At 61.4% G+C, this 12,123-nt stretch overlaps 1 protein-coding gene across 10 annotated transcripts; it reads right to left on the reverse strand.

Moving 5' to 3' along the window:
- Positions 1-187: 187 nt before the first annotated feature.
- On the reverse strand, positions 188-11,486 carry TMC8 (transmembrane channel like 8). 10 transcript variants are annotated; one of them, XM_067021570.1, is made up of 17 exons: positions 10,915-11,486; positions 10,630-10,691; positions 10,124-10,277; positions 9,787-9,935; positions 9,288-9,437; positions 8,914-8,996; positions 8,248-8,384; positions 7,817-7,964; positions 7,283-7,453; positions 6,836-6,975; positions 5,252-5,375; positions 4,815-4,912; positions 4,450-4,633; positions 4,180-4,310; positions 3,932-4,090; positions 3,425-3,503; positions 2,443-2,930 (listed from the first exon to the last, which is right to left on the reverse strand). In XM_067021570.1, the coding sequence occupies exons 2-17, from the start codon at positions 10,640-10,642 to the stop codon at positions 2,673-2,675; spliced, it is 2,178 nt and encodes a 725-aa protein (XP_066877671.1). In that variant the 5' UTR covers positions 10,643-10,691; positions 10,915-11,486; the 3' UTR covers positions 2,443-2,672. The 10 variants fall into 10 exon arrangements, 9 of the variants coding, with proteins under 9 accessions (XP_058902426.2, XP_066877672.1, XP_066877671.1 ...); XM_067021571.1 differs by lacking the exon at positions 10,630-10,691 and having other exon boundaries at positions 2,436-2,930; positions 4,180-4,238; XM_059046444.2 differs by lacking the exon at positions 10,630-10,691.
- Between the last annotated feature and the right edge of the window lie 637 nt (positions 11,487-12,123).

Here is a 12,123-nt window from a genome sequence, read left to right on the forward strand (position 1 = left end):
CTTCCAGAAACTCTGTTCTCACTCTGCCGGGAGGGCTGCGTGGAAGGAATTGACGACTGAAGGCGGTCAGACAGGTCCCCTCAGCTGCGGGCAATTCGTTGCCTGAAGTCCCAGAAGCCCGAGGTTTTTTCCTCTCCGTTGTGCTCAGGGCTTCTGATTCGAGCCGAGGCAGCTCATGAGAAGCCTCCCCCTTTCATCGGTGTGTCTGGAGAGCCAGAGTCAGAGCAGAGAACGGTGGGTGGACCTGAGGGACAAGTCCCCCAGGCCTTGGTGGGACCGGGAGCGTCTTTCCTGCCTCACCCCGGCTACCCCTCTCCAGCCATCACCTGTGTGCCCCGTCAGATGAGGGCTGTTTCTCTGGGCTGTTCTGCACCTCTTCTCCACAGGCTGCATGTGTGACAGCACTGAGCAGGTTGCCCCAGGCGAGCCCAGGTCACCTAGATGGAGCGGAGTCAGGGTGTCCGCAAAGCTCTCCTGTCACCCACTAGACTGACATTTCGTGATTTCTCCCCACCGAGGGCCAGTCTCCTCTATGATAAATGGCCTTACCAGCACCTCCTTGCGTCACTTTCCTGGGAGGGTCCCCTGGGTGGGAATCTGTGCTGAGCTGCCTTGGCCAGAGTAGCTGGGAGCCCTCTCAGGGCTGGGTGGGGAGAGTCCGGGACCCTCCCCGGACTCTGGGGCACTGGGGCTCCTGCCCTCCTGCACCTGCACTGGGCTCTTGCACCTGGAGAGACCCTGGCTTCACTTATGGCAATAACCCCACGGGCCTCTCCCAGCCCACGCGTGTCTGCTTTGCTACTGGTAGAGGCTCAACGTTACTCGACCCCCGGGCTCTCCAAGCCCAGCCATACGTGCACTGGTTCCGCCTTCACTCTGGTAGTCCTCGTGGGCCCCAGAGCCCAGTCTAGAGGCCTCAGAGTCCCAGTTTCCGCAGCTCAGGCCCGCCCGGCCCGTCTACACCTTGGCTCAGGCCGTTCCTCTGCCTTCATCTCCTGTCTGAGTCCTCCCTCCCCAAGGCCCCGCTAGTCTCCCACTCCATGAAACCCTCCTGCCGACTGTGATGGCTCCCCCCTGAGCCCCAGGTTGCCTCGCTGGGCCGGCACGGTCACAGGGCCATCAGGGCCCCTTCCCATCTCTCCCACTTTGCTCCTTTAGGCCAATGACCATGTTGTAATAGGGCCTCAACTGCTCTCCCAGGAAGGACACTATATGAGTAACTGCTCATTCAGTCCTCACAACCGTGCAGAATAGGGTGGTGTCACCCCCTCACATCCAGTGATGCACTTGGCTGGTTCTCTGAAGGCACGTGAAGGTGATGAGAAGGACCTGGATGCCTCAGTGCTGCAGGTTCTCCCACTTTGCACCCAGCAGCATCACCCCCGGGGGCTCATTAAACCACATCGCTGGGCTCCACCCTTAGAGGAGGTGGGGTGGGGCCTGAGAACTGGCTTTTCTAACAAGTTCCCAGGTGATGTTGGTGCTGCTGGTCGGGGACCACACGTCGACCCTAAGCTGCTAATGAACAACGCGTGTCACTTTCTTTGGGGCCAGGCTGGTTGCCCTCCCCAAGCTGAGCACGTAGCTCCCCGTGTCTCCCGCAGTCTCATCAGCCCCAGAACAGGGTCCAGCACTTGTTGACAGGCGGATGGGTCATGTGATGTTGGGTGAGTGAGAGAGAGGGACAGCGACAGGAGGAGCTGAACCAGCCAAGACTCCAATGACCACGTGAAGCCCCTGGACTGAGGGCGCCAGGCCAGAGCTGCCCAGATGCTGCGTCCAGGCTGGGAATCCAGCCAGGCGCTGGCCTCCTGCTGCTGGAAGTAGAGCCTTGTCAAGCACGTCCTGGGGTTTCTCCTGACCTTCCCTCCTGACGGATCTTTAGGCTGGCAATCCTCAACCCTAGCTGCCGGTGAGAGTCACCTGGGAGCTTTAGAAAGTCCAGATGCCTGGCTGCTGGCTGCACCTGGATCAATTGCGTCAGAATCGCTGGCACAGGACCAGCATCTGATGGGGCTTCTCAGGAGTTCTCCGAGGCTGAGAACCACAGACTGAGAACCTCTGCAGCCTCGGCACCGGAGGCTTGGGAATCTTGGCCACAGCCCTGCCTTCTTGGGCAGCGGGCTCCGCTACCTCCCGGGGCCCACACTTGGCGTGTCTCATGATGCAGGTCAGATCTGAGCTCTGCTCCTTGCTGACTCATAACGTCTGTGGGTCTCAATGGGAGGAGGTCGTGTAGGGTGCCTGCAGTCAGAGCACAGTAAGCCCCCACTGTTTGCTCTCACTGCGGCCAGGCCTTCCCTTCCCGCAGGTGGAGGTCTCTGAACTTTTATAATGGTACTACCCAGGGTAAACAATTCCTGAGCACGGCCAATGGATGTGTATTTATAAACTGCTTTCATGGGTTACTATACTAACATATTATGCGTATTATAAAACATTCAACAAAAGTAGAAACTTTTAAGGATTGAGATAAAAATATAAATACAAGTTCCCATATTTTCTTCTTGATGCCCCTAGGTGTCATGCACCTCACCTTGGGGCACCCTGCTGGAGGGCCCACTGAGAGAGGCGGTGGTCACCAGGGGTCACGAGCGTGGGGCGAGGGGGCAGGAAGTGGGGAGCTGCACAAGGGGCCCTGGGGAAGCTCCGGGCGGTGGTGGTGGTCGGTGCTACAGCTCCACACCGCTGGGGAAGCGGCATCTAGGGGCGGGGACCGGGACACCGCGCAACCCGGCGGGATCCTCAAGGGAGGGTTCCGGCCTGGGGGCCCTGGGTCCCGGGGAACCCGGGCACGGGAATCCGGGGCAGAAGTATCTCGGGCGCGAACCTCGGGAGTGAGGGGACTCAGGCCCCAGAGAGTCGCCGGACCCCGGCTCCGGCAGCAGCCGCGACAGGTCATCCACCAGGTGCCACTTTTCCTGCACTTGCTGGGGCGGGAGCGGGGAGCGAGCGGCCGGTTTACGAGCGGCGCCTCCTCTCACCAACGGCCGCGGGAGAAGCTGCCGACCTCGCAGTAGCAGCTCCGAGGCCCCGCCCCACCAGTGTTTTCCCCCTCCCCGCCCATGCTACGGCCCCGCCCCACCAATCTCCCGCCCTATTCCCTAGACCCCGCCCCGCCGGGCCAGAGACCACGCCCCTCCCGATCCCGCCCCAGACCAAGGCCACGCCCCATCAGGTCCCGCCCCAGCCTGGCCAGAGACCACGCCCCCACCAGAGTTTCACCTCCTACCTCAGCCCAAGCCCACACTCCCATTAAACCGGGTCCCCAAGCCTAAAGCTACATTCCTGTTGTGTGGTTCCCGGCCGGAGGCACCCGTTCCCTCCCTCCACCTTCCCCGCTTTTATCCGCGGCCTGAGGCCACACTCCCGACAGGGTCTTGCCCGCAGTCTGTGACTCCTCCCCAGTCCGGCGGACACTCACCCACACCAGTTGCTTCCGGAGCCCCCGGATGGCCCTCGCGCTGGCCTGGGACTGGGAGACGCACACGGTCAGGACAAGGCTTTGGATAGACGGGGATGCTAGGTCAGTCAGCCCCCTACTTCCTCCTTCCCCACCCCAGTCTCTTAAAAACCACCTCCCGGGGTCTTCTCTCTTCCAGGTTCCTAGACACCAATTTCTCTCTCCTGTCCTTCCTCCCACTGGTCGCTCAGCCCCTCTCCTCTAAATGGCAGTAAGAATAACAGCCGCAGCAGGCTCACAGTGTGTCTGCACCAGGCAACGTACTTCCCCAGTGGTCACTTAAAGTGCCCGCTTTACAGGTGAGGGAGGGCCTTCAGGGGCTGCCCAGGGGCACAGGGCAACCCCCAGGCCACCTGCCCTTGGGCCCCTGGCTCCCTGCGACCTTGGGCTCTCCTTGTCTGGCCCCCAGATCCCATGAGACTGGCTGGGGGTGCCCCCTCCCTCTGCCCCTGCTGCCCTGAAAGGCACCTGAGCAGGATGAGGAGGGGGAAGCTGAAGGCATGGGAGCCCAGGTAGTGGAGGATGCGCTGGCTAGGGGGTGGGAGCCGGAGGGTCACCAGCTCTGGGACCACCTGCCAGGGGGCTGAGTAGTTGGTGAAGAGGCCACAGTCCCAGGAGGAGCGGATGCTGGGGAGAGACCGCCAGAGGAGGGCCGGTGTCAGTGCTCGGGTGAGAAGCTGCCGGCCCGGCAGCCTCAGCCCCTCTGCTCCCCTCACCTGCTGACCACATAGCCCAGGGGCACCGCGGCCAGGAGCAGGCCCAGGATGAGCACCAGCTGGAAGAAGAAGATGGAGCTGGAGGCGCGGAATGGCCGAGGGGACGGCCTGCAGTTCCTCAGCAGGGTGTACTAGGGATCGAGCAAGGACGTGGGGGGCCGTCAGCGCAGTGTGCAGAGGGGAGGGGCCCGGCGAGGGCTGCTCTGCTGATGGCACTCGAGGTGCCCACACAGCTGCGGCCCTGCTCCCTCCCAGCCCCTGAGCCCTCACCTTCTTGATGTAGAAGGTGAGGAAGACGAAGATGCTGTTGAGCAGGGGCAGCAGGGGGCAGTAGAAGAGGCCCATCCAGGTGACCGTCTGTCCCTCCACGATGTCCAGCACGTTCTTGGGCAGCAGGAACTCCTCCCGGTCCAGCCAGGCCCAGAACCGGCCCGAGAACCGCTCCACCAGCAGCCTGGGGGAGGGGAGTGCCAGGTACCCACCACCCAGAAGTGTGTGGACCTCGTTGGTCCTGGCTGTGGACCATAACACACTCGCACGGAAACATGCATGTAGAACTGCTCACCCCTGGCTGTGGCCATTGCCCACCCCCAGACACAGCCACTCCACCCCCGTAGTGTCCCCACGTGGCTCACCTCCTAGGCAGGCTGACAAGGAAGGTGAAGGCCACCGTCAGGAGGAAGTTGAAGATGCTGAGTTTGTACAGCTCCTCCCCCACCGAGTCCTCCCAGCACTGGTCAGAGGGGGCATCTGTCACCACCCTCGGTCCCCAACCACCCCTCACCCACCCGTTGGGGGACTCTGTGATCTAGGAGCCTTGCCTGGAGTCTGATATGACTGCTAAGTTAAAACCCAGGCCTGGAATAAGATTTGAGCAAAGCCCACAGTCCAGGCCGCCTCTCTGCACAGTGCAGAATGTGGTGTGAATGGCGCCCCCTGGAGGTGACTGCTGGGTGGGCAACTCTGCCCACAGCCTCTCACAAAGGTGAGACCCTGAGAAGGACCAGGAGATCAAAGAGGTGGGGCTTTGCAGAGGACAGGAGGGACAGGCCCTGATGGAGTCATCGGCCACCTGGTAGTCACATGCGTTGTAGCCGTAGGACTCACAGCTGGTCTTGTTTCTGCCGATGCACAGCACAGTCTGGCCCAGTGAGAAGGAGAACATTCCCAGGCTGGCCAGCTTCAGCACCACACACCTGGGGGTTGGGGGGGAGCGGGGACTGTGTCGGGGGAGGAGCCCAGGTACATGGCACATCTGCTCGGGACACAGGTGTGGCTGACATCGGCATGAGCTCAAGTCTCTCCCGGGCCCAGCCCCCTCTAAACCCAGAGCCCAGCCTCCTTCCAGACTGCTCCATCCGTGGCAATGTTTCCCAAAGTGCATTCCCTAGAATCTTGGTCTCCAGATGATTCAAAGGAGAAAGGTTCTGTTTACATCAGTTTGGGAAGCACGGCACAGTCCAGCCATCCTCCCCCCACACCCAGCTTGGAGATTCACAGGCACATATGTGCTTTTATATCATTAATGCAGGTGACATCTCTCTTCTAAGGCCTATTAATGCCCTAGTCCATTCACACTGTCCATATATCACAAACACGTGCATGCATACTCCTGAATGGTATGTAACTGGATCACACAGGTAAGGTGGCCTCACCCAAAACGATTGCCTGCACGTTATATCAAAGTGTGGACTTTCTTTCTTTTACTTTTTGTCCGCACTCCCCGGCATGTGGATCTTAGTGCCCCGACCAGGGATTGAACCCTCGCCCCCTGCATTGGAAGCACGGAGTCTTAACCACTGGACCGCCAGGGAAGTCCCAAGAAGTGTGGACTTTCAAGGCTGATGCACGGCCGGAGCCTGGCTGGGAACAGTGGTTCTTGTGTTGAGGAAGGCAGGGGTGGGTGGGGGCTTATTTTTATCTTTCATCCTTTTGAGCATTTTCATTATTATTATTTTTTTTACCATGTGCATGTGCTATTACCCATTCCAAAAATAAAATTTCAAACCAAACACAATCTCCCTCGGAGGGATGCAGAATGGGCTCCGGACAGCTTCTGTGCCAGGGAAGCCCAAGGAAAAGCAGACCCTGCCAAGTGAGGGGTGGGTGGCAGACGGAAAGAGAACCTGTGCTGGAGCTGGTGTGTGTGGGGGGTCCTGCGGGTGGGTGGGTCCAAGGCAGGACCCGAGTCCTGGGAGAGGAGACAGAGCAGAGCCTGGGGGCGGAGGACAGCTTGAGTTTGAACCTGCACCCAGAAGGCATGGGGAGCCTCCCTTGGCCAAGGCGCTTGACCCTTGCAAACCTCAGTGACCTCCTCTATCCTGTGGCAGTGAGGATGGTCCTAACTTCACAGGTCACGTGAGGGTGTCAAGGTGAGGGGTGTAAATCCTCGGGGCACATGGGAGGGAGCTGTGTTCCTAGGTGGGTGACTCTGGTAGCCAACGTGCCCTGGCAGAAACAGTCACTGGTTTGCTTTGGATAGTGGGGACTGGAGAACCTTAGACCGGGGCCCCCCAGACCGCGTGTGGGAGCAGCGGCCTGCCGTCCCTTGCACGGGACCCCTGATGCCAGGTGATAACCGAGACAGGCGGCAGGACACAGCCCTTCAATGCCCTCCGCACTCCGTCCCACCTGTCACCCCCCAGGTGTCACTCACCAGATAAGGGTGAGGTTGACCTCAGTGTTGGGAGGGTAGTTTTCCAGCTGGACTAGGAAAACAAACAGCAAGGGACCCAAAAAGTTGACCAGGGCGATGACCCCAGGGGGCAGGTACTGGAGCAGCAGAAACAGGGACTCCTGTGGGGAGAAGCGGATAAGGGGGCGCCGCGGGATGGAGGGCCCCCAGAGGCTCCCCCATCCCCTACGACCCCCTCAAGTGTAACTCTGGTGCAGGCCCGGAATCTGGAAGCCCACGGATTATTCCCAGTGGCGGCACGGCAGCAGGGGGTATCCACAGGTAGAGCCTGTCTGACTTGGTTATGACCTTGGGCAAACTGCTTTAACCTCTGTGAGCCTCGGTTTCCTCTTCTGCAAAGTGGGACCATCCTGTCTCCTCCCCCAGCTCCGGCCAGGATTAAATAAACACACGTCAGTCGCCTGGCACCTCCTTGTTGTCCTGCGAGTACTTGGTGGCCCAGAAGATAGCACTGATGGCCCCAACCACCAGAAGCCCGATGAGCGTGTTGACCCGCAGGTAGGTGAGCAGGTGGCAGGCCCTCTGCGCCCGGGTCTGATGCTGCACCATCAGCAAGTGACGCCCCTCCTCCAGCTCCACCTGTCAGGGGGGCAGGGGCAGGGGCACAGGCGGGTTAGGGCTGGCCCAGGTGGAAGGGGAGGGGACTGGCAAACAGCCCCAGGTCGGTGTGCGTGGGGAGAAAGGCTGCCAGGCTCTAGGCAAGGTTGGGGTGATGCTGAGGCGGGGACAGACGGGCTGGTTTTATCTAGAGCACCCCCAGAGTACCAGGCAGGTGAGTGCTCACATCCAGACAGGGCACAGCCCCCGCCTCCAGGTGGAAAACCGTGTGTGCACACACACACACAGACACGCTCCCACACTCAAGCCACACACTCATACACACAGTCTCACATGCTCTCACACTCATTCACGCTCACGTCTCATGCACGTCCTCACACACACCTTGAACTCGTTGCTGATCTCATGCTTCTTGATGGTGGCTGCCTCCTGCCCCTGGATGCAGAAGTCCCAGGAAGAGAAGACCTTGGCGCTGAGAGGTGACCTGTAGTCCTGGCCCAGGAACATCTTCTGTGGCAGCCCCTTCACCATCCTGGAGGGGGCAGGAGGCCAGGGCTCAGCCTCGGCTTGGCTCTGATCTGGGGTGGGAAGCCCCAGGCAGCCCTAGGTGCAGCCTTTGGCCACGGCCTGGGTTGGGGCGGTGGGGACACAGGAGCGGTGGCCCCGTTCCTGAGGTCTGCAGCTGGGGATGCAGAGTTCCGGCCCTGGAACCTCCATTGGCAGGGACTCCCTGCCAGCTTGGGGGTACCACACCAAGAAGGGGTGATCAGGGAAGATCCCCCGGAAAGGGATGGAGGCAGGGGCTCTGCTCTCACCGCCGCAGAATCCCACAGAAGCAGAGGAGCAGGCAGGCCAGTGGGCTCAGGAAGTAGGCCAGGCGGATGCTGTACACTGAGCTGCTCTCAGGCCCCGCTCGGTACGCGCCGTAAAAGAGATAGGTGTTGTTGAAGGCCTGGGGACGTCAGACGATGACAACTGAGCCAGGCTGTGTGCTAAGTGTTTTCTTGCTGTTAACGCATTAGCCCTCACAGTAACCTCATCAGGTAGGCAGTAAGAGTATCCCCATTTCACAGAGGCTCAGAAGGGTTGGGCAACTTGCCTAAGGACACACAGCTTGGAAGAAGAGCCAGGACTGGAACACGGGAGCCCACACGGTAACCACCCAGTGGCTTACAGGGATGAGGGTAGGGTGGTGCTTATCCCAGAATCCTGGACACTTTTCCCTTCTTGTCCTTCAAACCCCCACCCCAGCTGGGCTCTGAGGGCCGTGGGCACATGTCCATGGGCCTGGGCTGTGCACAGTGGCCTCAGCCTCTCTCTGACCCCATTGCTGACCCAGCCAGCCTGTCTGTGGAGGACCGTCTCCCTAGAAGCCAACGTGCCCTCGGAGGGGTGAGGGTCCTCTTAGACTGGGGTTCCCTGAGGCTACGTCACCAGGTCGCCCAGCCTCCCTGGTCCACAGCCAGTACAGACCCACTCACCCTGCCCGTTAAAACATTCCAGAGTAGATTGTTGAACTTGGGAACACCAGTCTGGGGTTGGTGGCCACCAGGACACTGGAGGGCTGTCGAGGAGGGAGAGCGGTCCAATAGGGAAGGGTCCCCAAGGCGTAGGTGAGACTCTGCCCCTCCCACTCCATAGCCTCCAATCTCAGGAGGCCTGAGCAGGGTCCTGAGGGCATGTCAGGAGGCTTGTCATGAAAAAGGCGAGATCGAGTAGAGCCTCAGGGCTGGACCCAAGCAGGACGATGCCCAGGGTTTGGACACAGAGGGTTGGGGCTGTCCCGGTGGACCAGGTCCCCCGGGGTTCAGGTGGACCCGGGGGGCACTGTTCCCTCCGTGGGCCAGGCACTCACTGAAGTTCAGAGCAGGTCCTCTGTCAGGGGGGCGGAGCCAGGTCAGGGGCAGCAGGATGAAGCTGGTGGTCAGAAGTAGGGTCAGCAGGTTAAGCAGCAGCAGGAAGCGAAGAAAGGTGAAGTAGGACTGGATTCCGGTGCCAAAGAGGCCTGCGGGGAACAGCAGGTGGGTCAGGAGGCGCCGAGCTGTGGGCCCAGCTGATAATCTGAGGGCTGTGGGGTGTGGGTGACCAGCCTCACAGGGACCTCAGTTTAAAATGGCCAGTTCTGGAGGCTGGCCTAGCAGTACCTCTAACAGCCACCAGGGGTGCCATCATCCATCAAGGTTTGAAGGGTGGCTCTGGGGGCGGAGGGGGATATGCGAGGAAGGCGGGGTGCTGGAGGTGGGGGTGGAGGGGTGCAATGGCAAGGGGGATAATGCCGTCCTCTGGTTTCTAAACTAGACACTGAGACTCCAGAGAGGGGAGGCAGGAGGTGGGGATTGGGGTTCGGGCCCTACCCCCAATCTCGTAGAGAGCCCCCTCCCAGAGCCCACAGCCCCGGGCCAGGCGCCGTGCTGCCTCCCCCAGGCGCCGTCCTGCGGTCTGCTGCCTGTGATGCCACCGCTGCCAGCACGAGGTCTTCAGCCCCTCGGGCTCCCGCAGCTGCCTGGAATGGGGTGGTGATGGGAGGGGTCCCTGGGTCACCCAGCATGCCCACCTGGCCAGGCAGAGCAGCGCCCTGGGCCAGGCAGTCTTCCCACTGCTGGTGATTTCCACCCCCTATCCAACAGGTGCATCCTCTCCCCCCGCCACTGCTCCTCCTCCGCTGTGTTCGCAGGGTGCTGGGGCACCCACCGGATGAAGCGCTTGTCCACCATGGCGTAGGGCAGCACCCGCACAGGTTCCTGGGAGGAGCACAGCCTCTCCATCTCCTGCTCCCACAGCTCCTCGCCCGCCGGCTCAGGTTCTGGCTCCCCTGGGGCCTGCACCGACCACTGCCTCAGCATCTCTGTGATGGGATTGAAGCTGGGGTTGTAATGCTCCCCCTCCTGGGAGGGGATGCTGTTGGAGGAGATGTGGCTCAGTCTCCAGCCACATCTCAAAGCAACGCATGGCCTCAGTTTCCCCATCTGTCAAACGGGGAGAAAGGTCCAAAGGGCTCGGAAAGATGGGACGTCACGAACAAAGCCAAGGCCAGGTGTGGCCACAGTTAAGTGCGGTGGGGCCCAAGGCCAGCTCTGCCCCACCGCAACCGGTTACCAGTGGCCGCAGCCCTTCCCCATGGCCCTCTGGCAAGGGACAATTCCACGTGCTGATTCTCCCATTGGGAAGACCTCTCTGCCGCAAACCCCAGCAGTTACCTGGTTTCAGCATCCTGCAACACCTCGAATCTGGACGCGCTGGGACCTCCTCTGTCTTCTACCTGGTGGTCCAGAACCCGGGACTGGGTCCACCCCGGCCCCCCATGGAACCCAGATGGGGAAGCGTGGCGACAGCCCCGGCCGTGGGAAAGGGAGGAAGGGACCCCTCTGCCCCTCAGCAGCGGTTCTCACCCCTCCCCCGGCAGCTGCCAGCAGCTCCTCGGCCTCAGTTCTCTTTTCCACCTCCTCAAGATCCGCCCTCCCCCCACTCTGCACCCAGCTCACCTGGGGACAAGGGACCAAGAGACCGTCCTCCGACTGGCGCCCGCCACTCCCGGGGGGCTGCGAGAGAGCCGAGGGGAGGGGCCACATGACAGGAACTCCAGCACCCCTAGCCGTCGCCTCACCGCACTGCTCTCTCCCCTGCCTCCGGCAGTTCCTCCGCGCTCCACTGAGGCCCGCACTTCCTGAGGGGGCGCGAGGCGCGGGCGGGCAGGTGGGAGGCGCGGCGGGTGCGCGCTGGGCGGGGGTTGGGCCCTTCCCCTCCCCACGGGGGACCCGCGGCGTCTGGGCGGAAGGTTTGACCCTGCAGGGCTGCGGTCGGCGGGGCGCGGGCCCCGCCCCTTATCCGCCGGTAGACCCGGCTCCGCTCGGCTCAGAGGGCGCGATAGTGCAATAACTTAGGGGGTGGGTCCGACCGCTCAGGGTTGCTCGGTTTTCAGAGGCCCTAGGCGTTATTTCTCAACTTCCCGCCTCAGTCTTTGGCACTTAAGCCGAAGCGGCCCAGCGCCTGGCCTATAGCAAGCGCTCAGGAACCGGCTGCACTCATGCCCCGCCCCGGCGAGTGGTCTCGGCCCTTTCTCTCTCTCGGGACCCCCTGGGAGGCCCCGCGGTCCTGTCCTTCCTCCTTCTCCCTCTCCGCCTCCTTGAGGCCCCCCCCCCCAATCCCTAACGAGCTCCAGTGGTTTTTCTGCCTTCCCGCCTGCTCCCCCTCCTGGTTTTCCAGACACCCCCGCCCCATGCCAGGCCCCTGTCTGCGTGCTGGTGCTGGGCACACAGTGAGCATAGAGATAGAGACGGAGCGGGAGGGGGCGACGGACTGGCAAATGTACATGTCAATAGGAAGTGGCACATGCTCCAACAGGGTTCAATCCCGGAAGGCTCCCCAGAGGAGGTGACTTTCAAGTTGTGCCTGGGATCATGCATGTAAAACGTGGCTGGAGCATGGGTGTGCAGGGCAGGGTGTAGTGTTGGGGGAGAGGTGGGGGCTGGGCAGAGCTAGTTCTCCAGGCTGAGGTGCCTGTACCAAGATCCATCCTGAGGTAATGACTCTCTATTTGGGCATCCTGGCTTGGCCCATCTGTCCTGCCCTCCAGGAGGGCCCTCTCCTTCCTTTCTGCCTTCCAGCTCACTTTCACCCTGCCCGCCTCTCAAGGCTTCTCCCAACCAGAAATGGCCCCCACCACTGTCCAAATCCCACCCTTTTCTCAAACC

Source organism: Kogia breviceps, chromosome 19 (genome assembly GCF_026419965.1).
Source record: "Kogia breviceps isolate mKogBre1 chromosome 19, mKogBre1 haplotype 1, whole genome shotgun sequence".
Lineage (NCBI taxonomy): Eukaryota > Metazoa > Chordata > Mammalia > Artiodactyla > Physeteridae > Kogia > Kogia breviceps.